Source organism: Lytechinus pictus, chromosome 4 (genome assembly GCF_037042905.1).
Source record: "Lytechinus pictus isolate F3 Inbred chromosome 4, Lp3.0, whole genome shotgun sequence".
Classification (NCBI taxonomy): domain Eukaryota; kingdom Metazoa; phylum Echinodermata; class Echinoidea; order Temnopleuroida; family Toxopneustidae; genus Lytechinus; species Lytechinus pictus.
The window spans coordinates 16,932,826-16,958,491 of NC_087248.1; the positions used below are offsets into that span (position 1 = coordinate 16,932,826).

Below are 25,666 nucleotides of genomic sequence, written 5' to 3' on the forward strand. Positions count from 1 at the left end.
ATATCTAATCAGTAATAATAATAATAATAATAAACAGTTCTTGTATAGCGCATATCACGATTATGAATAATGTCTCTATGCGCTTCCAAAGGACTTGGATATTATTACCCCAGCTGTAGCTTGGCAGCCGTAATTACTAAGATTACAGCGCACATGCATTTCAAGGAATAAATTCCTGCCAGGTACCCATTCACCTCACCTGGGTTGAGTGCAGCACAATGCGGATAAATTTCTTGCCGAAGGAAATTACGCCATGGCTGTATGAACAGTATGAACTGTTTGCTTCCATCTCCAGACCGATCAAGCATTAGTGCTGCTCTCCAAGTTTGAGAAGATCAAGGGTGCCAACCTGAACCTGAATGAGAAGTACATGCGTGTCCTGTCTAACTACGGCCGCGACCAGGAGATGGTGCGTAAGCTCTACCAGAAGGGCAAGGAAGATCCGCCCATCATGAGGAACATCCCTCCGGTAGCGGGCAAGATCGTCTGGTGCAGACAGCTCTTCAGGAAGATAGAGCACCCTATGAGGGCCTTCAAGGCTAAGCCGGAGATCCTGAAGACAAATGAAGCCAAGAAGTTGATCCGTAACTACAACAAGATGGCTACTGTTCTCCTGGAGTATGAGGTGAGTGTACACAAGTTTGATGAGAAAAGCACTTTTCAATTTATTTATTGTGTTTTTAAGACGGATAATTATATACACTTGTCAATTCTTGCTGTACAAAAAGAAATTCACAAAGTAGTAAAACAACATTGAAATTCAAGTGAACATTTTGAGCTAAGGGTTATACAATAAGGATAATAGGAAATGGTAGACCAAGAATTGGGATGTTTTCTTAACAAGGTGACATAAGGAAGAGGGCTGGATGACTAATTAAGCATGAATCTCGGTGTGTGCACCTACTTTTTGATAGATCACCAAGAAAGTAAGATAATGCAATATCGAGATTATTGAATTAAGGTTGATATTTAGGTTTAAAAGAGCAATCGGTTGTGTAAGGTTAATATTTTCATGTCCTGTGAGCAGCTTGGCTAAAGCTAGGGCAATAAGATTACCAGTTGGATCTGTCCATGCTATATTATGGTGATTATGACCATAATAATAATGATGATAACCATTGTTTTTTGTGTAGGTTCTGTACCATCGTGGCTGGTTCCGTGCGGTAGACAACATCCGTTCTGGTCTCCAGGCCTCCCTCTTAGTACGCCACCCTGAGACAAAGGTCCTGTACGTGAACTTTGACCCCCAAGTCTTTGAGCTAATTGCTGAGGCCAAGTACATGGGGAAGCTGGGTCTTGAGATTCCTGAAGCTGCTGGAGTACTCGTGTTGAGGGAGACCGAGATCAGGGGCAACTATGTTGCGTAAGTCGGCTCTTGCAACATTATCGTGCACATGGTGATTTTAGTACAAGATTGAGAAATTCATAATGAAATAGGGGATCACGACTTTCCTTATTTTTTTAATCGGATATGAATTATTTCCAATTTACATGTTGAATCATATATAATACAATGTATCACACTACTCCTTGGAGATTTAGTCAATACATGTACTTGGTTATTTTAGTACAAGATTGAGATTTTCATTATGAAAGAGGGTGAATTGTCTTTCTACATTATATTATCAGATAAGAAGAAATTATAATGTTGAATCCTCTCTGATACAATTAATAACAATACTCATTTTAGGTTTAGGATGGATTAATCTGGGAAAGTGGAAATGTGATTGCTGCAAGTGTGATGTAATACAGCAACCGCCACCCCGTTCACTGGGAAAGAGCTTCTTTTAAAGTTTTAATTTACTATGTACTACTACTCAAATATTCACCCAAAATCGTTTTTCATTTGGACAGTCTGGTCGAGATGCTGAACGAGTATGACCGCATCGTCGGTACCATCCCGAACATCCTACTACCCCTGATGACCCCATTCAGAGATCGCGTAGAGGAAGCCTTGCAGCCAGGATTGACCAGTCTGAACTGGACTTCTCTCAGTCTTGACCAATGTAAGTATCTGACTGAACCTGTTGAATGAAATATGAATCAATTTAAATCACAGTGTTTCCTGTTTGATATCTTCTTCTTTTATATCAGATATCAATTTAAGCTCAGTCACAAAGTTTCTTCATCCATGCCTTTTTTCTCTTTGTTCAGGTGTGCTAGGTCAACTGTTTTGTCCCCTCTGATGGTCCTAGGTGGGGACACTTGGGATTAATGTGGTGTGTAATAATGTAGAATACAGTCAAAGCTGTAGAGACCACCCAACACTGACAAGAAAGGTGTTCTTTATGAGCAGTTGGTCTTCATAAACATATTCCTGCAACAAATACTCTGATAAACAAATTCGAGGGAAACCAAATTTGTGGTGTTTATAGAGAGGTGGGCCATAGGTGCTTGCCAAAGCAGGTTTGACTTTATTTGTGTATTACGCCTTTGACAGATTTTAACAACACCTACATAGATATTTGTTTCCCGAGGACGTAACCAATTACTTTGGCTTTAATATAGATTCTAATATAGGAATTTTATCTGTGTTTTTTGCCTTTGACAGATATCAGCAACACCTACAAAGAGATACACTTCCTGCAGCACCAGACCAAGCAGGTGTGTGACCTCCTGGAGTGTCGTATTGACGATGTCCTCAAGGACATGGCCACTACCGCTCTATGTGACTTGCCTGTGCATGAACCCACATCTACCACTGAATTCCTAGCCTCTACCGAGAGGACATGCCAGGAGGCTTGCGACCAGCTTACCAGGTAGGAAGAATGTCTTATCGGTTGAGAATGTTGAAAAGTTACCATAAGAAAAAGTCTGTGTTAGGTTTCGCTATGGCTTTTAGAAGGAATAATATTTTGCCTATTTTCCTGTTTAAAGAGGACGTTCACCCTAATAATATATTTTTTGTTAAAAGCAGAAAAAAACAATGATGATTTGGCAAGAGATCATCAAAAGAATAATTGAGGTTGTGATCATTAAAGATTTAATATTGTGACATCATATGTGAGCAGCTCTTTCATATAATATGAATTCCATAAAATGCAATTTTTTTTCTGACAATTTGAATTTGCTTATACCTGTGCAATTTTCAATTCCCTGGAGTAGAGAATTCAATATCAACTATGTCCTGACAAAATTCAGGGTGATTGATAATAATTGATTTTGCACTTCCAAAACAGGTCCAGATTCAGTCTTTAGATACAAGTATCACTATCTCTTGTAGCGTATTATGGCCATGTGGCACTTGAATATGCATATATCTTTTCACAAATCTGAATTTCAGGCAGAGCCAGGCTGTCGAAGCCTCAGTCAAGGATCTTGTGGAGATTCTGGTTGGCAACCTACGTGAGAATGAGAAGCAGAACCTTCACGGTTCCTACCCATGCCTTCACCCAGACTCTAAGCATAAGAGATGCCTGGAATGTCTGCCTTGCTGCTTCTATACCATGCTAGGAAGCTTCAGCCAACGCAATACCGATGCTCTCATCAAGTGTAAGTCTGTCAGGTCTGAGTAATATCAAACCTTCTCTTTCAGGAAAAGAAATCCATTTATTAATGTTAGATATAAGTAAGACATTGGAGATGAGTAAAGGTCACTGAACTGTAATCGAGGTTAGTGGTACAGATAGGGAGTGGCAGAACTTTATGATTATAGTGCAAGTTATCACTGTATAATGATATTTTCTTTTGTCATATCTCAAGTTTGCTGTCCTATTGCTCATGAAGATGCTGTACAGAAGGCCTCAAAATGTAATTAAGAATGAGTGTATTGACATTGACAATATAGTAAAACTAATGTGTCCACATCTTCTTTTGCTTTTCTTAATATTATGCAATTAATTTTTGATTAGTAAAAAGAATTTCTTCCTTCGATATGAACGTGTTCTTTATTACATTTTTTCTTTGTCAACTCTGAACTTCGCATTTTAGGTACTCGTTTGTCCCTTGACACCATCAAGAAACGTCTTCAGATCGGAACCAACAAGTACACCCGTGGGGCCAGTGAGAACGAGGAGGCCAAGGTACCACTGTTCCAGGCCGACATCATCCTCTCCATCCCATCCATCGTCCTCCAACCCAGCCTGGATGACATCCAATCTACCGTCAACAAGGCTGTCCAGGTTATCCTCAAGATGGCGCAGAATATCCCGCAGTGGGAACAGACCATCCTGAGCCAGAAGGCTGCTCTCAAGGTAAGCAGGGTGCATTTACATTAACGATTATTTACAGTATGTTGTATAACACTAAATGAATCATCATGTGTGATGTTGACCCTATGCCTTATTTAGACAAACAGTTTACAATATTGAATTATTGAGTAGGATTTCTGTTAAATTTGTGTATATGAGTAGATTCTGTAGTGCTCATACTTGTAGTTTAATGAAAAATGGCAAGTTGTAATATGTGGAGATATTATAGATTTAGAACAGTGTTGTTGATATAGTAGTTGTATATGACAAAGGTTATTGTTCGATTGTGAAGAAACGTTCTGAACCAAATTTTCAGGAAGTTTCTCTTTTCTAGTATTAATATTGTTTAATTCAAGATTTATTTGTCAACAGTGCTCCCATAGATCCATGCATGTTATTAAGTCAGACACAAAGTTAGTCATTTGTTAATACATGTACATATACATAAAAAATTCAGTAAAGTAAATGATGAACATGGAAATAAAAATAAAAAATAAATCAGATTGCATTTGAATACCATTGTCAAGGTATAGAGTCCTTAAAGCATGATTACTGAATTAATTGTCCTGTAATACTTTTTAGTAAAGAGCAATACTTCTCTACCTTTTACTTGTATCTCCTTATATTAATATGCACTGTGATGTTTATACTTATAGTAGCACTTATCTGAATAGGATAGATGTATTCTTTATAAATCTATATAAACAATGGTATGCATTTAAAATAATAATGTAAATGCATAGTGTTAATATTCTACTCACAGAAGCAGCAACGTACTTGTCTAGTATTACCTATAAATTAACTCCTTTTCTTAGATCCTTCATCTATAGGTAGATGATTGGTAAAGATGTTATCACACTGTTTCCTCTTTGCTGTTCTTGAATCTCTACACTAACAAATATATTTACATAATTTCTTCCTGAACTACAATGTAGTGATTGCAATTCTTAAGTCTCGAGCCTATTTCAGTACTTATATATAAATTACCCTTGTAAGAAATTGTCACATAATCTATTCAAATTTGTATTTCATATCCAACAGAAAGCTATTCCTATACTAACCATGTAGTATTAGCAGCTACTGACTATATGTATATTCCTCTCCCCTTCCTCTCATCTCCCTTTATTTATCTCCACTAACACGGTTGTCATAGAAACGGCTTCCTCCTGAACTCTACAGCAAATGGTTGGCTCAGTTCAATGCTCACAGGGGGATGATGATGAATGCAAGTACTCTGCACTCGATCCCTGACCCTGAGCAATCATAGCATCCACTATTAATCAACACAATACACATCAATACCTGTTAATGTCCCAACAAGCCTATTCCATCAATAAGGGCCAAGTTTGACCTATTTTGTGTCATGTTAGCGTTAGAGCTATTGAGGCCGTCAGAACTGTCATGAAACTAGTTTCTTTTCTGTTGCCTACAAAATATCAAACCATTGTTCTCATGTTTCCATCTTTTTATCTAGGATGAAACTTCTCACTAGTTTCATGATGGTTTGGATGGCTTATAGTTTTAAAGTTCCTAATGTTTACAGGACACCAAAATGTCAAAACTTGGCACCTTATTTTATGGAATTGCCTATATTTACTACTTTATATTCCCAAAGTTACACTTTCACCTGTTATCAGCTTAGAAGATTCTTGATACACTATGTGACATTAGGTGTAAATACTCACAAGTATCATTGTAATGCAGCACTCTGCATTCCAAATCAATTGATGTTTTATACATGTACATTATAATCTTTTATGACTTCGTTTCAGAGTGATCCTATATTATGCATGATGCAAACACTATTTTATTTCATATTTTATGGGGAAAATACTATGCTCTTACCATGATGAAGAGAATTGTTTTCATGCAACATGATTCCAGTATCAATCATTCGATGAATGAGAATATTTTGTGAAAATTTTCCTTACTCGGTCATTGGTGAAACAATACCAGATGGCATTATTTGACTCACTACAACATTCTTCAAACACAGAGAAATAAATTGTTTTTCTTATTAACCTATTATTCGGTGCATTTTGAGTGATATAGAGAATAGTTGCTACCTGGTACTAAAAGTTTATTGAATTGCATATCATCCTACGACATTTCATATCCTTCATCATGGGCAATGCATGTTTCTCCCTTCCCTTCTCTTATCCTCGTCACTTTTTCTTCTTTTCTAGTTAAAGGTACATGTAGAGTTCCATATCCAATCTTTTTCCTATAATTTAACTTTACATTCATTCATTCATCCAAACTTCCTTTTATATATCTGATGTCACATTCACCAACTCAAAAGGCTATGCTTGGGGAAAGAAAGGTGACGTATCCGGACTAAAACAGAACTAATGCACCTCATTTATCCTTGATTTCTTTCTCTATCACCCGATTAGTGGTTCATCTTTGTTAACACCCTCTAATTTATCACACGTCAAGTTGCTCTTCTTTCCAAAATATATTTACAGGGGCACTCGGTAATATTGCAGTGATGTGAAATCCAATTCTTGATTCTGGTTCCTTGAGAGATGTGTATTTTATACTCCGAAGGTTATATGAAATTTATGGAAATTATCAATTCAGTTGAGTTATCTGCATTTAGGCACATTCATATTCAAATTTGAGAGCATAATAGAAGCAAGTGAATAAGTGCACAATTATTTGAAAATAAAAAGGCATTTTCTTAATTAATTTAGGTATCCTCTACAAAACCCTAAAAATAACAATTAAAAACATGTGCCCTTTTGAAAATGCCAAGAAGACTTGTTCCAGTTTTAACTAATTGTACATCTATACTTCTAAATTTATTATATTTTATTTGTAAAAGCAATGTTTCCAAAGGGATTGATGGAGAGGTTTATGCACACACATGATGGATCAAATAATCTTTTATGCACAGGGTTTGATTTAAAAGTAAACCTGTTAATGTGAAACTGTGGAGGGGTCTTCATCATTATGACATCATACCATTCATTCGTTCATTCATTCATTCATTCAGCGTTGTTTTCAAATGTCTTCAACGTTGTTCAAATGATTGTAAATTAGTAAATTTATGTCAGGTTGTGAATGTGGAGGAGGTGGTGGAGGTATATGTGTTGGGCATCATCAAACTGTAGTTGTACGTGTTGGTGGTTTTTTTTTTGCAGAGGGTTGTGTGTGAGTTGTGATTCTGCCGTATTGCAGCTGAGCGAGGTCTATGACTGCCCTCCCATCAGGAGTATGACGACTTGATAACTGGCTTCCTAAAAATTCTTCTCATGAATACTAAGGAATATGTTCTAAAGGCTTATACAGATTTCATGACTGTAAAAAGTTGGTTTAAGATATGATAAACGGGTCTTGTAATAATTAGAATAAGATAGTTAGAATCTCCCACTCACTTACAAAAAAGCTGTACATAAACCTTCAAAAGTAAAGCTCACCATTGAATTTTTTTAAGAAGTGAACAATCTTAACAATATTTCAGAGTGAATATAGTACAACATCCTGGGGTTTTCACCCTTCAAAATGATATTAAAAAATGATTCATTAGGTGTCTGTTGTAGGAAGTGTTCCAATAAAAATGAAATGCAAATCAACCAATATGAAGCACAAATTTAGGACCTTCAATTGATATCATATGTATTCTACAAAAGATGATTTCTGCAACTGCCCCCGGATTTCTTTATGTCTTTATTTGATTTATTTTGCCTGGATGAATCATTTATTCATTCGTACCATCAGTACTTGTTCCCATACAGTATATTCTTTTCATGTACATCATTTCATGAACATCAATTTTCAGGATTTCATTAAATACATCTATTTGTTTGATTCGTAGATTTTTGTCACATTCTCATTCAACCTTTTTCCATTTACCTGTGAAAACATCAACTTTATCATCTTCTTTATGGCTCTAGACCAAAAAAAAGAACAACTAACTTTGGATAGTGGTAATAATAATCGAAGGGAAATTGTAAATATTTGATAGCTATCAAACAAGCTTTCGTGATTGTATTGTATGATTATCAATATAGAGACAGCTGAATTTGATGGGCACGCATAGAGGAGGGGTAAGCAAAAAGGAAAAAAAAGTAAAGCTATTTATCTTTCAGCTTGTTCCACCTGTATAACAAGGACATATGGCTGCCTCTAAACCACGGGTTCTCAGCTAGCAGCATGCATGCTACTTTTGGTGCGTCAGGCATTGCAAACCATTGTTTGCAAGCCAAAAGTAAATAATAATTTGTTCAAATTTTATTCATGAGTTTTGCTGAATTTTTATGTATTGTTTTGCATGAATGAAAATAATTCTGGGTCAATTAAGACACCACATTTTCAAAAGCTGTGGAAGGCTCTTTGACCCCCACCATGCACTCTGAAGCCAGCTGTGGACCTCACACTGTGATTTTTGTGTGCTGGATAGTGTCGCAGTATGAATTTCTAGTAGCAAATGTGGCATGTCAACAACACTAATTGAGAACTCGTACTCTAAACCATGCTTGAGCAATTAACTTTGGAATGATTGATATATACTCTGGCTATGCTTTTACAATGAACAGGATTGAATAATCTTTACTGATTTCATCTTTACATATCAACAGAAATACATCATGAGAAATGAAAAAGATTGACATATACATGTATAATATAAAATTTCATGTGTACATTATACTTTTGTGTGGTATCCAACTATTATTTAAACAAAATTATTAGACCTCAAAGCAACAAAACATATTAGGGCCTATTAGAATGCTCTTTATAGTTCTGCTTGTTGGGATTATTTTGTCAAAACTGCTTATGCAGATTTACTCTTTTTTGTGTAGTAAAAATCATGAATTAAAATTCATTGAACAATTCTATCTCTCAGATTTTGCATTAAAAAATATAAAAGATGTGACAGAATGCTTCCAATGTATTATCGTGTATTGGAATAAACAAGATAATCTTTATTCTATATATTTTCATTTCAGAATCATTTGTAAACATACAGAAAAATGCTTTAGAAAGTAAACTTGCTTTATTTAGGGCTGTGACCAGTAAAGTGATAATTATGGCTATTACATTAAAATATAGTCTTAGAAATTAGATGCTTATCGAATTGCTTGGAAAGCAATTTGAATCAGTTGAAACCAGTTAAGACTGGAAACCAGTTAAGATTGTTTTCTGTTAGTATTCACAATTGTTGAAATGGGTGATTTTTTATGTCAACATATTATGTAATAAAAACTTATTACTTTTCTTTTTTGTTTCTGTTATTATACATGATATGCCATTATTACAGTAGATATTTTATCATCATGTTACATCATCATCTTCATGATCATTATTAATCAGCTATAGTACAGAATATGACAGGTTCATCACATGGCAGTGACTATTCTTGATTTATTTATTTATTAACGATTTCTTTAAAACACAGGGTTATCCAATTCAAGCCAGATGGCCTGCTTTACAAGGCAGCCCTGTCAAAAATGTACATACGTAATAAACATGACATATAAAGAAATAAAAACAGTGAATGAAAATAAAGTTTCTGGTGTCAAAACACCAGAATACAAATTTCTTATCTCTATTCATCAACGGGGCATAAATTAATCCACGGCCAGGGCCCCGTATTTACACAAAGATTAGCGATTGAACGCTAATATATGAAAGAACAATTCTGATTGGTTCTTAATCAGTCTACTGAGCAAATTTGCATGCAACGATGGTCTTTGCAGGCCATTTCAATTAGCGATTAATCGCTAACCCTTGTGTTACGGGGCTCAGATCATCGATTCAATTTTATTCTTTATTCACCCAGAATGTCCCCCTTCGTTCATGGAGATGTTAGTGCCCAAGAGAGATATCTATAAGATGTATTTTAACTCGGGGCCCTGATAAAGTTGTAACATTTCCACATCACATTATCTTTCCGCAGTACAATGTCGAGACTATTCCAGCCCATATGATGCTTTATGATGTGTATGACAGAATTGGCTTGTTTCATTTAATCTTCACTAATTGGCGCATCATGATCACAATTAACCATTATATATATTCGTCATACCGCAAATCACCACTGCCATTCACAGAGATATAGCACTCAACAAGCCTAAGTATCTGCACTATACACGGATGTGCGCTTTCTCAGAATGGAAGGCTGCATAAACCTTGTAGCAAGATATCGTGATAATCTGCTATATCCACCCATCACTTTAAAAATATTTTATGTTTATTTCATGTGTTTTAACGGTATATAGCATTATGTACATTATATGGTTGAGGACATTAATGTGTCTATGTATTTCCAGCTACATGTATATACATGTAACTAAAAAATATTCACAGGAATTTTAACGGGATGTTTTGGGAATAGTTATTCCATATCTTAACTATGTAGTTATCTTTTCAAATACTTGATATTCATATGAATATAAATTATTTGAATATATCTTATTTAAAACAATGATAAAATAGTTTCTGTGAATTAACAAAGGAAATGTAGGAAAACTATAGAAAATAACAATGTGGACATGAATAAAATAAAAATCTATTTGAAATATTTGTTTATATAGAAAATATGAAAGATAATGGAATAGAAGTAATGAAAATGTTAAAATTTAATGGAAACCAGTCAAATGTCAACTTTAAAGTAACCATTTTACCATAATAGATGGGTTTTGAAGAGCATTTATTGTGATTTCCTTTTAATTATGATCACTTACATGTACATACAGACTGAATATTTTGGCTAAATACTGCATGGGGTTTGTTATGAACTATTTTTTTTGAAATACAGATGGACAGATATCTATTCATATATTCAATCATCAATATGCAATCATCGATTGAGCAAAAATGAATTGAGTGCTGGCAGTATAATCTGATTGGAAAGTGAAGCATGTACTATGATTGCTCAATATATTCTGAAAGAAAACAAGAAGAAAGGCAAATCTTACTATTCTCAAACTATTCAGTAATTGTGCTATAAATGTCGAAGAAGAGATAAAAAAAGAAGAAATTTGGCAAAGCATATTATATTTTTATTCAGTAATTAAATAAGAAAATAAGATGTACATGTATGATAATTGATCAAGTTGATAATTGTCTGTAGCAATATTATTCAAGTTTTACTGGTATTCAAGAAAAACTTGAATATTGGTCTTAGGAAAATATAATTAGCTCTTTACCTGACAACATTTATGTAGAGTTTCTCATTCTAATTGTAAGATAAATTCCAATTTAAATTCCTTACATTTCTTTTTTGGTATGTATATTTTAACCGAAATATTAAAACTCACATTCTTGCCATGTCAAAATTGCATCATATGAATTATCTAAGTTTGTTGTAAAATATTCTCAATATTTATCATGTTTCAATATCACAGGAACTCGAGGAATCCAAAGACGACAAGGACGCCGAGAAAGTCACTCTGCTGGCCATTACCCAGAAGCCTCTCCACAAGGTCATTGCGGAGCACAAGGACGTCCTGAAGGTCGTCATTGCTCTCAACAACATCGTGGGTAACTTCAAGATTGAGTGTCAAGACATTCTCAATGAGTTCACTCACTTTGCTGAACTCTGGACAGAGGTAAGTTGAATTTGGTGTCGATGTGATATTTTTGTATGTTCATCATCATTATACCCCCACTAAAATTCTCTCAGAATATATTTCAGCCTAGTAATCAACCAGAAGGTTTTGACCTGTACTACTCAAGGTAAATTGCTGGTTGGTCTAATGCCACTGTGTCTTTTTTCCATTTGGTCTCATCCCACATGGTCTAAAACTAATTTGTATACAACCAGGGCTCCGTATCACAAAGATTAGCGATCAGTTGCTAAATGAACTGACCAATCAATATCAATGTTACATGCGCATTCGGTTTAAAATACTGACCAGGAACCAATCAATGCGGTTCTTTCATATTTGCAATTCATCGCAAACCTTTGTGTTACGGAGCCCAGGTCATCTGCTATCCATTTGATCTTATTGCCATGTATTCCAGTAAGGCTGCACCCATTTTGTCCAATATCTACTTGGTCCAATGCCACTTAGTCTATATGGTTAGATAAATTGTTTATGAGCCAAATTTTCACAAAGTGCAAACTAATTTGTAGCCCATTTCGAAATTAGACCATTTGGCATTGGACTAAATGAGAATTACACTAAGCGGGTACCTGACCAATTGCATTGTAGAACAGTAATAAGACCAAATCGGTATAAGACTAAAAGAGTTTAGTCCATGTGGTGTAAGTTGAAACCATTGTCAAGATGATATTTTTTGTGTGCTTTTTAGAGTCAATAGTTAATCATTATTTTGCCTCCAATAAAATTTGAAGATTTTCTGAGAAGTATAACAACTCTTGTTGATCAAAATATCATTGTTGTAGACCTAGATGTACCTTGTCTTTGATCATTGAATGTCTCTTCTTTACATACAGGATCCGGCAGAGAAGGTCAAGGAGTTCATGGACACCAAGCCACTCATGTCTGAGATTGAATCACAGATGAGATACTATCAGGTATATAACTCGTCATTCTAATTCTTGAGGACATAATAGGAACATTGGAGCTTTGCAGTCTATAATTAAGTGAATGAAAATGATTTGTTTTTAGACACCCTTGGTCTCTATGAAAATAAGTTTGCTTTGAGCATATTTGTAATATTAGTTATTTTCTGTTGTACATTATGTCAACATTAGAAACAAAATAAGAATTGGATGTATAAATGGAGCAGCTTAGCAACTGGTTGTTGGGAGTTATTTTTACATGCTACTTTACAAAGTGAGCATTGCCTTACTCCATAAAAATCAGTTGTGCACAGCTTTGTGTTGTGTGGGCCAAATGGCTTATGATAAATTCAACATTAAGTTTCATGTTCGAAAAACAATACTGATTAGGCACTTAAAAAAAAAAAAGGCTCCTGTAAGATGTCTCTTGTTGACTTATTTATTTATAAAGGGAGAACATATATAGAAAAGCCCAAACTATTTATTGAGTAATCTTTGATGATAATGTCATCTTTGTCATACAGGGATTTGAGATCAAGATTGAGGAGATTCCAGCCAGCTACAGGGTCGGCTCTGTCATCTGCCTTACGGAGCGTCTCAAGACTGCCCTCGTTGCTGAAACCAAGGCATGGAAGGTTGCCTTTGGTCGTGCCCTCAACTCCAAGGCTTCCGCTGACATGGAGGAGATCTTTGACTTCATCGAGGATCTCCAGAAGCGTCTGTCCCGTCCCATCAAGGACCTTGACGATGTCCGTGCAGCAATGGCATCGTTGACTGAGATCAGGGAATCGGAGATCCGTATCGACATGACCATCTCGCCCATAGAGGAGTCTTATGCTCTGCTCAATAAGTATGAGTTGATCTTCTCCGATGGCAATGCTGAGAAAGTGGACAGTCTGTCCTACAACTGGAAGAACCTGACCGCACAGGTAATCCCTATTGCCACTTCTCAACTTGTTTTGAACCCAGATCTAAGAGCTAATTAAAATTTGCCATTAATTGTAACTTTGCCACTTCTATGGTAACCTTCACAATAATTATCTCTAGCAGAGTTTGCCAGTAAAATTTTGATCTAACTGGACCTTCTCCTTTACATTTGATTCTGGTGAAATTTTCAAGTCAGTTTTATAGCAGAGCACAGCGTCCATTTGAAAAAAAAAAATATCTAAAACAACCTTCATAAAAAACCTAACTGTTTATGTTTATCGAAGTATTGCACAGTTTTTCGAAAGAGGAACTAGATAACCCTTGGACTCAATCCCATCCGATCCATTTGAGTATTTGGTATAATGCCTTCTTGCTATAGTTACAAAGCGCTTCACAGTTCTCTCCATCAAAAATAATAAGAATTTATTTGTTTACATTTCCACATGTTATCCTAAAATCTGTCTGTATAATATGGATGCAGCAACCTTTAAACATCAACTTTTTGTTTAATCATTTGTTTTTATTTGTGTACTTATTTAGTTCATCCAAGTAGCTGATCACTTGGTGACCATCCAGCCTGAGTTCAAGGGTGACCTACTGAGTGGTGTAACGGTCTTCCAACAGGATGCCACTATCTTCGTAGAAGAATATACAGAGAAGTAAGATTCAGTATTGTTGTCACATATATGGATTCGGACCTCCAGTAATGTACAGTATTGCTGAACTATCACAAATGTCAAACTCTGACCTCTGCCATTGCATCTCTTCCAGTAGAGGTCAGATTGGTCATTTCTCTGGAAAATGCTGACGATTCAAGCAGAAGATTTGGAGGTTCTGTGAATACGTCACCTTAAATTGTAGCATTTGCATCCCCAAATTTAGTGATATTTTGTACCTTAGCTTGGTTATGGCATTCTGTGATTCCAGGTGAAAGAAACTGATGAAAAAATGTCTTTAATATTAACAGGTTTCATCAACTTGCATAGGATTATCTGTTTTTAAGGGAATATATCATATATGGAAATATATGAAAATAGTGTTTTTGTAATACGTTAATTGTAATCACTCATAAAGATATTGTTTCAACAGGGCTGCCATGTTTCCCTGATTGTCAGGATGACTTCCTGAAAATTTACTGATTTTCTAGTGAAAAAGTGCAGATTTCAACATCACCTTGATTCATGCACTGATTTCTTTCATTGGATTGTGTGTAATTGAGAAAAATCTCCTTCCTTCTCAGTAAATTTTCCTGAAAGGTTGATATGCAAAAAGTTGGCAACTCTGTTTCAAAGTCATCATCGATATCTGAAATGTGCTAATCTTTCCTTGATATCCTAACCTGTCAGGGGTCCCATGGTCCAAGGTATTGCACCCAGGGAAGCCAGCGACCGCCTCCAGCTCTTCCAAGCCCGCTTTGACGAACTCTGGGCCAAGTACATCACCTACTCAGGCGGTGAAGAGCTCTTCGGTCTGCCAGTCACCGAGTACCCTGACCTGCAGCGGATCAAGAAAGAGTTCAACCTTCTTCAGAAGCTCTATGGCCTCTACAACGCTGTCATTGAGAAGGTCAATGGATACTATGATATCCCTTGGGTCGATGTGGACATTGAGAAGATCAACGGAGAGTTGCAAGACTTCCAAAACAAGTATGTTCTTTTCCACAAGGTTCAGGTTATGGATTAAGTTGAGGTATACTTAATCTTTTTGATGCGAGTGAGGTTATTTGTCGTACACTCTAATTCTAAATAGTAATTGGAAGGCCATTTGTAATAAAAAAAACAATATATTTTCAATAACAACAGGATGAGTAGAGTTTGACAAAATGAAAGTGAGGTCATATTTTTGATGGGTGTTGATTATTAGACTATGGACCAAAAGGTCCAGGGTTGTCACTACTGCTCTTTGATAATGAACTTGGTGTACATTTACCAAGATGCACTTAGGAGCTAAATACTGGCGTGAAAGTCCTAGAGTCCTGTGAGCTATAACAGATCAGCATTACAGAATGGATGGTGTTGGAGTTCCGTGCTTATGTTGTCAACAAAACATGTGAGTCATCATGTGAATCTTAATCTGCTATTACAGTGTTGCTATGTCAGGGACGAGTATTATGTATTCGGTATATGCATGAAATTACAATATAATTTTCTCTGTCATTTTTGGCAGATGCCGTAAGTTGCCGAAGGCCCTGAAGGAATGGCAGGCCTTCATGGATCTGAAGAAGAAGATCGATGACTTCAGCGAGTGCTGTCCCCTCCTTGAGATGATGGCCAACAAGGCGATGATGACCCGTCACTGGGATCGCATCGCTAACCTCACCGCCCATACCTTTGATGTGGAGTCGGATACATTCCTCCTGCGCAATATCATGACAGCGCCCCTCCTCCCAAACAAGGAAGACATTGAGGTGAGATACATACTGGAAAATATTTGGTATTAAAACGTTGGTGACCGAGCCCGTATTGATATGGGCTGGAGTCTATGGAAAGCATGTATTGTAGCAATCATTCAAACTACAACGGGTTAAATGAAGCCATTGCACTTTGAATCACAAGGTAGAGGATTGAATGCATGTCAGACCATTGACTTACTCAGAGGCATCAATCGATCATTGCCACTCTCGACTCAGGTGAAATACCAGTATACATACAGGAAACCACTGAGATGGTCTGCACAGGGGGATGTTTAAAGCAGAAAGAAGTGGACAGAGGGTGTGCCGTCAACAGCAAGAGTAACAGTAACACTTGACAAGAGGGGAAAGGCAGAGTTACGTAAATGATGATGATGTAGATGTTGCTTGAGAAGGACCTTTGTAAGCCTCATAACATTACCAATTAACGCAAAATCCTTAATATGGCCATTTCTTGTTGCCTTCCTTTCCCTCAGGATATCTGCATCTCAGCCGTGAAGGAGAAGGACATTGAAGCCAAACTGAAGCAGGTCGTTGCTGAGTGGAGCGTGCAGGACTTCCAGTTTGGTAGCTTCAAGACCCGTGGTGAGCTCATGCTGAAGGGTGATACTACCGGTGAGATCATCTCCATGATGGAAGACAGTCTTATGGTTCTAGCATCTCTCATGAGCAACAGGTTGGTAGTATTCATATCTTCCCTATTCAAGAATTTAATTTACAAAAATTGAAATATATAACTCAAGCAATTACTACATAATGATAACATGATCTTGATACAACCATGAAAACTATACAACCAAATGTAATACAGTAATTTTTTTAGAAGATTCTATGATATTGAAGAATTGGCATATCCCTGAAATGTTGCCGATATAATTACTATTGCGATCACTGTCATCATCATCACCACCATCATCATCATCACCACCATCACATCTTCATTGCCCTCATTGCCTCTATCATCACCATCATCATCAACATCAACACTGTCATGACTAATCACTATCATCATCTTGATCTTCATCACCATCATCATCATCGTCGTCGTCATCATCATTACCGTCTTCATCATCATCGTCATCGTCAATATTGTCACCACCTCTCTCAAGCTCACTCAAAGTCTGTACTCACTACTGCAATCCATGCTACCACTCATCTACAGGGTACTTTAACTTGAAAAATTAGGTGATATTGTACTTTTACCTTCCCAGATACAATGCCCCATTCAAGCCCGAGATCCAGAAGTGGGTCCAGCGCCTGTCTAACACCACAGAGATCATTGAGAATTGGATGCAGGTGCAGAACCTCTGGGTCTACCTGGAAGCTGTGTTCGTGGGCGGTGATATTGCCAAACAGCTGCCACAGGTTAGTAATGATGGTTATAACGAGGGGAGAGTGCTTCATCAAGCACTTTGTCAGTGAATTTCACTGACTGATTTGCTCTGAGCAAAATCAGGTGCAAAGATTTTGGTAGCTTATAGCAATTGTAATTGAAAATCACATACCATTTGTTTCATGAAATGCTGCCCTGACCTGATCTGACTGCGGAGGGGGGTTCATAAAGCTACTCATAATTACCAACAAATTTACCCATTACTTGTGACTCCTTGTTTTCATGAAATGCTTGTTAACAACAAGAAATTTTGTATAAAACAGTTTGGATGTAGTGGTCACCTATCTTACATATCATCTATGAAGAATCCCATCAGGGCATTCCATGAAATTGGACGCCAACCCTCCAATATGCCCTTAATTGTATTGATTTTCTCTTTCATATGAAAATTGTAATGCTCGAATAAGATCTTGGCTTTATCAGTTCATGACTTTATGCAAGAATGGAGAAAACTTGGGGTGGTATACAAAAAGGTTGATTATTTCATGAATTGGCCTTTTGTTTATAAAAAAATATGAAAACACTTTGTAGTTTGTCCCAAGTCATGAGTCATCATATTATCCTTGGTTTTCCTCTCCTTCCAGGAAGCCAAGAGGTTCAGTAACATTGACAAGTCTTGGGTGAAGATCATGCAGCGTGCCCATGAGAACACCAACGTGGTCGGGTGCTGCGTGGGAGACGACACCCTCTCCCAGCTCCTGCCCCATCTCCTGGAGCAGCTGGAGATCTGTCAGAAGTCCCTGACTGGCTACCTGGAGAAGAAGCGTCTGGTCTTCCCCCGATTCTTCTTCGTGTCCGATCCCGCCCTTCTTGAGATCCTCGGTCAGGCTTCCGACTCGCATACCATCCAGGTTAGTGCTTCTCTTCAAACTATTCAACTAAGGATGAACAGGGCCCTGTGACACAAAGCTTTGTGATTGATCACAGGGCTGATTAGTATTCCTGATTGCATTGACCAGTATGTGAGATCACACATACAAATCAACTTTACGATCAATCGCTAAGTTTTTCGTTACAGGCCCCAAATTATGATGCATGCAAATGGGTAGAATCATATGTAAAGGATAGATCAATTTAAGTCAAGGAAAAAAATCAAAATGCAATTGTGTAAAGGAATTGATCATAAACAAACATCAAATTGTAGATACATCACAGTCTTGTTTATAAGATTTTCCGAAGCATGCGCTTGATACTCCCCAAGCTTCAGTAGACAGTAGTAGAGTGGTATTGACAAATAACCAAATTAGTCCGGGGGCTGGGAGAGTTTATTCAGCTGATCGGGTACAAAAGGTTTGATGGTCCCGAGATGTTAGCATGATATCAGTGGTCAAGAAAATGTGTTGCTGCCGGGTCAAATCCTGTACGGAAGGCCCACAGGGCCCCATTTTTGTCGGCCATCTTGAATTTTTCATGAAAATCAATTATTTTCATATTTTTGCACAAACAATGGAAAAATATTAAATAAATACGCATTTCACATTGATTTAGACAGTAGAAATCGATTGCAAGTGTTTTCAGAACAGTCCGGTTAATATTTTTTGAAAAATATAAGAATTTATGCCAAAATTTTCATGTTTTTAGGCAAACAATTGCATGTGCATTGATATCTTTCTGTTTTGTCATTAATATCAGCAATCATTGCAAAATATCAGCATTCAACACGAAAGAGAATATATTAACGAAAACATTGATATGCTTCATGACAGTATTAATGTCTTAACTTGCTTAGAAATAGGGAAAATACCTCCATATGCATTCCCCGATATTGCGATAAAATGACACCAAAAAGCAACCCCCGTCACTAGTCACACTAGTAATACCGATTTCAATACGCTCGCTAGCTTGCCTTTCAAAAGAGTACAATATACTCAATCGGTCTTGCCTCGCCTTTGATGGTGTGACTAGCACGCATCAATGCATGTAATGAGCGTAGCGATAGAAAAGTGTATATAACATTATGGCTATGAGGGCAAAAGGCGTTTTTTACACATTTAAGCAACTTTTATGTTAATGAAACGTCTTGGAAAAGTTAGAGGAGGGATTGCTCTGCATGTTGCAAGCAATTACATTCGGACACCTCAAAACATAGTCCCGCAAGAGCCTGACGAAGGTACCCCACCCTTGCTTGACTACTAAAATATCTTGCATTTTGGAGCCCTCAGTGTGGCAAAATGATGCTTTGGTTAGGTAAAAAACAACTTTTATTTTCTTGAAATCACTTGGAGACGAAAGAGTAGGCTTTTCTCTATCAGCTACATTTAAAGAAGTGAGGGCACAACAAAGCCTACCCTCTCAGGGGGCTGCCCCAAGTCACCCATCCCCTTTTTCGTATTTTAAAAATCTAAATCTAAAAAAAAATCACCCAACCCTTATTTCGCATTTTTCTAGGAAAATTCGCCATTTTGGAGCCCCAATTGAGACCAACGGCGTTTCCGCTTTGCAGAAAGTCATTTATATTGTTTTGCAACTCGTGGAAGACAAAAAGGTTGGAGCCCACATTGAGGCACAAAGTTGTTTCTCCTAAACAGCAAAACACTTTCATTGTCTTAAAACCACTTGGATGCAAAAAGTAGTATTTTCTTTATCTGCTACATTATAATGAAGTGCTGCCACATCGAAGCCTACCCCCTCAGGGGGCAGCTGAAGACACCCAACCCCTATTTCGTATTTTTCTAGGAAAATTCGCCATTTTGGAGCCCCAATTGAGACCAACGGCGTTTCCGCTTTGCAGAAAGTAACTTTTATTGTTTTGTAAATCGTGGGAGAAAAAAGGTAGAATTTTCTCCATCAGCTTTATTTGAAGACGTGCTCGCACAAAGAAGCCTACCCCCAACAGAGGCTGCCGAATCCCCCTCCCCCCCCACCCCCCCCCCCCCTTTGCCTATTTTCCCACTTTATTGAATGATTCGCAGTTTTTGACCCCTTGTTCAGGTAAATTAGCATTCCTGCTATATAATGAAGCCAAATTATTTTTGAAGCAACTTAAAGATGAAAGAATAGGCTTTCTTCTACATGCAAAAAAGCTACATGCAAAAAACGTGCTGGCGCATCGAAGCTACTCAATTCCAGGGCTGCTGAAGTCACCCCACCTTTTTGCCTATTATCCCTCTTTATTGGAAAATTCGCAGTGTTTAGCCCCATTGATGCAAAAAGGTATTTCTATTATAAAACCATTTTTATTTTTTTCAACTCCCCTGGGCTTGGGGATGAAAGAGTAGGCTTTTTAAATAAAGAAGTGCTGCATGGCACATCGACGCCTACCCTCTTCAGGGGCTGCCGAATACTAAAACACCCGATCCTGTTTGTCCATTTACTCTAATTATTAGAAAATTCGTTATTTTGGAGTCGCCATTGAGGCAAAGGGCGTTTCTGATACAATAGTAAAAGCACTTAATTTTTTCAAACCACCTGGAAATTAAAAATATTTTCTTTTAATGTCAGCTTCATAATTATAAAAAGATGTTGACACATCGACGCCTACCCTCTTCAGTTTCTCCAAATTGGCAGATTTTTCCATAAATTGGCAGAATACGGGAAGGGGGCGGGTGACTTCAGGAGCCCCCTGAGGGGGTAGGCTTCTATATATGTGCCAGCACTTCGTTATATGTAGCAGATAGAAAAATATCAATTTTTCCTATCCAAGTGGTTTTAAGACAATGAAAGTTGTTTGCAAGATAGGAGGAACATATTTTTGCCCCAATGTGGGCTCCAAATTCTCAGATTTTCTAATAAAATGGTAAAATGTGGAAAAGGGGTGGGTGATTTCTGGAGCCCTTGACGGGGGTATAGGCTTTGCTATACCAGCACTTCGTTATATGCAACTGATGCTATAATAAATGCTATTCTTTTGTCTCCAAGTGGTTTAAGACAATGAAAGTGGTTTGATAAACATAGGAGAAACATCTTTTTGCCTCAATAATTATGGGCTCCAAATTTGAAGATTTTTCTAATAAAAAAGGTAAAATACAGAAAATGGGTGGGTAATTTCAGGAGCCCCTGACGGGGGTAGGCTTTGCTGTCCCAGCACATATTATTATGTAACTGATAGAAAAAAAAGCAACTCTTTTGTCTCCATGTGGTTTTAAGACAAGAAAATTGATTGCTTTTTAGCACAAACACCCTTTAGCCTCAGTGGGGGCTCAAAATTTGCAGATTTTTCCATAATTTGCAAAATACGGAAAAAGGGGATAGTGTTTTCGGCATCCCACTGACGGGGGTGGCTTCCATTTTTCAGTCATTCTTTATATGTAACAGATAGAAGAATGTCTACTCTTTTGTCTTCAAGTGGTTTAAAACAATAAAAGTGGTTTCATTACATAGTAGAAACACTTTTCTCATCAATGTGGCTCCAAAATGACGAATTTTCCAAGAAATGGGCAAAATAAGAAAAAGGGGATGGATGACTTGGGGCAGCCACCTGAGAGGGTAGGCTTTGTTGTGCCCTCACTTCTTTAAATGTAGCTGATAGAGAAAAGCCTACTCTTTTGTCTCCAAGTGATTTCAAGAAAATAAAAGTTGTTTATTTACCTAACCGAAGCATCATTTTGCCACATTGAGGGCTCCAAAAGGCAAGATATTTTAGTAGTCAAGCTTCGGATAGTGGGGTACCTACGACAGACTCTTGCGGGACTATGTTTTGAGGTGTCCGAATGTAATTGCTTGCAACATGCAGAGCAATCCCTCCTCTAACTTTTCCAAGACGTTTCATTAACATAAAAGTTGCTTAAATGTGTAAAAAACGCCTTTTGCCCTCATAGCCATAATGTAATATACACTTTTCTATCGCGACGCTCATTACATGCATTAATGCGTGCTAGTCACACCAACAAAGGCGAGGCAAGACCGATTGAGTCTATTGTACTCTTTTGAAAGGCAAGCTAGCGAGCGCATTGAAATCGGTATTACTAGTGTGACTAGTGACGGAGGTTGCTTTTTGGTGTCATTTTATCGCAATATCGGTGAATGCATATGGAGATATTTTCCCTATATCTAAGCAAGTTAAGACAGTAATACTGTCATGAAGCATATCAATGTTCTCGTTAATATATTCTCTTTCGTGTTGAATGCTGATATTTTGCAATGATTGCTGATATTAATGACAAAACAGAAAGATATCAATGCACATGCAAATTTTTACCTAAAAACATGAAAATTTTGGCATATATTCTTATATTTTTCAAAAAATATTAACCGGACTGTTCTAAAAACACTTGCAATCGATTTCTACTGTCTAAATCAATGTGAAATGCGTATTTATTTAATATTTTTCCATTGTTTGTGCAAAAATATGAAAATAATTGATTTTCATGAAAAATTCAAGATGGCCGACAAAAATGGGGCCCTGTGGGCCTTCCGTACAGGATTTGACCTAGCAGCAACACATTTTCTTGACCACTGATATCATGCCAACATTATGGGACCATCAAACCTTTTGTACCCGATCAGCTGAATAAACTCTCCCAGCCCCCGGACTAAATGGCTGTGATCATCCTTACCCAGTTGGAACTGTTTGTATATTGGTGATTCCATGTACATGTAGTATGTACATGTACATCCAACCCTGTATTGGGGGCATTCATGAAGTGCATTACCTCTGTTCTATGTCAGATGAAAGTTGTAACACTGTCAAGTATAATGGCTGGAGTAGTTCACTTAGTGTAATAAGAATAGAGAAAAAATGGGCTCAGATGTACATAGAGGTCGATTATTTCATTTGAATTGCCCATATATGGATAATTTGGGTCAATCCTTAATAGACATTTGTTACTGCAATGCATGCATTACATCATATCTTGCACTCTAATGTATGAAAGTAAAACTTGTTATTAAAGTTATTATTTTTTTGTTGCTTTTTATTATGTTATATTCATTTTGGACTTGCAGCCAAACTGGGTGAGAGTTGATCAGATAGCACAATATTGTCCTCTCTTGTGAATGGTACTTTAATTACAAATCTCCCATAGAAAATGCTCCTCTATTCCAAGTTTCACAAGCAGACAAATAGTTGTCACTTATCACAGATGTGAAGTTGTATGTTGTTATTGTGTCCCTATGGAAACTGTTCACAAAGTACAAATGACACCCTCTTAATGTACATAATTTTTTTTATGTATGTCTTTATTTAAATTGTGTTTTTTCTTTATTTACATATTTGTATTTTTATATTTTTCTGTAATTGACATAATTAGTCTACTAGATTTACTTTTCTGCAAAACTATTGATAGATCTTGTGTTCTAAAGTTGAAACAAAGTGCAAAGAACACAATGTACTTCTCCTTTTAGGCACCCGCATATTATGTAATGTTTAGAATGAAATAAAAAATAAAACTACCTGTATTATATAAAAAAACCTGTACGGAAGAAACTCATTAGATAGTTGAATATTTTCAAATTGAATCATCTTTCATCAGTCCATAGCTCCTGTAGTCTGTGTTTCTTTTACATTTCAAGTGCAAATAAATATTTGATTGAACTTATTCAGAGGGAATTACTAACATATCAGTCATTCAGGAGGAGGAGGAGGTAAATCTCCACACCATATCAAAAACATGTTCATGAATATATAATAATGATTGCTTTACTTGATTTTGATTTGATATTGATTATAGGCTCATCTTGAAGGTCTGTTTGACAACGTGAAGACGGTTGATTTTCATGAGAAGAATTACGATCAGATCCTCGCTATCAGCTCCAGAGAGAAAGAGAAGATTGACCTGGTAACCCCAGTCAATGCTCAGGTAAGTAAGAGTCTAGTCAGGATGGCATCCTTAAGATTTATTTTTATAAAAGTAGACCAAGGGGGGGGGGGATGTTGAAAGAAAATATATACAATCAATTGTAAAGTTTTGTTGCAAAATGTTGTACATTAATTAATAGATTGATTCTAGGTGTAGCAAAGTGGTTTACTCTCCTTGTTGAACGAAGTACAATAGTAATCCCTCACTAATTTGCAATTAATTGTAAGACAAGATTGATTTGGGGACCCCAAATATATTTACAATCGATTGCGATTTTTAAGAAGAACTTTGACCAGATTATTAGGGGCCTGTTGCAGAAATAGTCGCTTTTAAACGCAAGTCCCCCCCCAAAAGAAATTAATCAAGCGCAGGTCCCAATAGCACGTTTTTGATTAAATAAAAAATCGGCAACGGCACCTGAACACCAATGCAGTCCTGATTAGATCATTGATATTGTTTGTTTCTTATTTCTGTGGAGGTGTGGTTAGGAGATATGCTGAAGACAGTGAAGAAGTCCATCCACACTGTCATCAGGGCGTCATACATCGCTCTCCAGGACAAGGAGACAGAGTATTAGACACAGTATTAAAACACCAATGTAGGCTTTACTATGTCATTGATATTCTTTGTTTCTTATTTCCCTTTAGGGTAATGTTGAGGTGTGGTTAGGAGAGTTGCTGAAGAACGTGAAGAAGTCCATCCACACTGTCATCCGGACGTCATACATTGCTCTCCAGGACAAGGAGAACTTTAACCTGATAGAGTATGAGAATACATATGCAGCCCAGGTTGGTCTGCTTGGTATTCAGATGATCTGGACCAGGGACAGTGAAGAGGCTCTCAAGAATGCTCGCTCCGATCGAAAGGTACGTCTTAGCACGATTCGCAAGTTGCGATAATGATCTCACTATAAGTTTGAACAGAATCCAATCAAATGACCACCCAAATGTTTGTATATTTGAATAAAATATTTGCCAATTATGCTATTAGAAAATGTTTATTAAGAAATTAGCAAAATGAGCATGGTATTCCTGCCAGGGGAGCGTTTCATCAAGTTTTGGTATCTGACAACTTTCATTGATGTTGATTAGCTGTGGAGCATGGTATAATGGTAAATGTCGAATAAAACAGGACTTGTCAGATGAAATGCTTCCCAGATCATGGGTCTTTTTCAAAGCAATACTAACACACGCAGTTACTTATCATTGTTGCCCATCTCCAGTGTTCGCGCTTCTCAGCGTTTATGAAATTGCTATTGTCAAGAGATGCTGATTTGATGATTTTCATTTTCTTCCCTATTAAGATCATGGCGACGACCAATCAGTACTTCATTGACATGCTGAACATGCTGATCGACATGACCACACAAGAACTCACCAAGTATGAAAGAACCAAGTTTGAGACTCTCGTCACCATCCACGTCCATCAGAGGGATATCTTTGATGACCTGGTAAGTCAAAGTTTGTCCTTTATATTTAATGTTAGCAGGTGAGCCGATACAAACCCTGAGGAATTGATGCCCAAGATATGAAC

General features: G+C 37.1%; 1 protein-coding gene across 3 annotated transcripts in view; it reads left to right on the forward strand.

The window, feature by feature from the left end:
* Positions 1-25,666, forward strand: part of LOC129258920 (dynein axonemal heavy chain 5-like) — a 99,084-nt gene that overhangs the window by 22,148 nt on the left and 51,270 nt on the right. Inside the window, exons 14-32 of one of the 3 annotated variants that reach the window (XM_064098517.1) lie at positions 296-625; positions 1,134-1,363; positions 1,855-2,006; positions 2,552-2,759; positions 3,284-3,492; positions 3,931-4,193; positions 8,207-8,242; positions 11,543-11,746; positions 12,598-12,678; positions 13,191-13,595; positions 14,134-14,252; positions 14,940-15,239; positions 15,760-16,000; positions 16,480-16,679; positions 17,215-17,368; positions 17,981-18,247; positions 24,005-24,133; positions 24,781-24,999; positions 25,437-25,583. In XM_064098517.1, coding sequence (XP_063954587.1) covers positions 296-625; positions 1,134-1,363; positions 1,855-2,006; positions 2,552-2,759; positions 3,284-3,492; positions 3,931-4,193; positions 8,207-8,242; positions 11,543-11,746; positions 12,598-12,678; positions 13,191-13,595; positions 14,134-14,252; positions 14,940-15,239; positions 15,760-16,000; positions 16,480-16,679; positions 17,215-17,368; positions 17,981-18,247; positions 24,005-24,133; positions 24,781-24,999; positions 25,437-25,583 — 3,894 coding nt within the window. Of the gene's footprint in view, positions 1-295; positions 626-1,133; positions 1,364-1,854; positions 2,007-2,551; positions 2,760-3,283; positions 3,493-3,930; positions 4,194-6,492; positions 6,514-8,206; positions 8,243-11,542; positions 11,747-12,597; positions 12,679-13,190; positions 13,596-14,133; positions 14,253-14,939; positions 15,240-15,759; positions 16,001-16,479; positions 16,680-17,214; positions 17,369-17,980; positions 18,248-24,004; positions 24,134-24,780; positions 25,000-25,436; positions 25,584-25,666 lie in introns of all 3 variants that reach the window. The other 2 variants (XM_064098518.1, XM_064098520.1) reach the window with 2 other exon arrangements.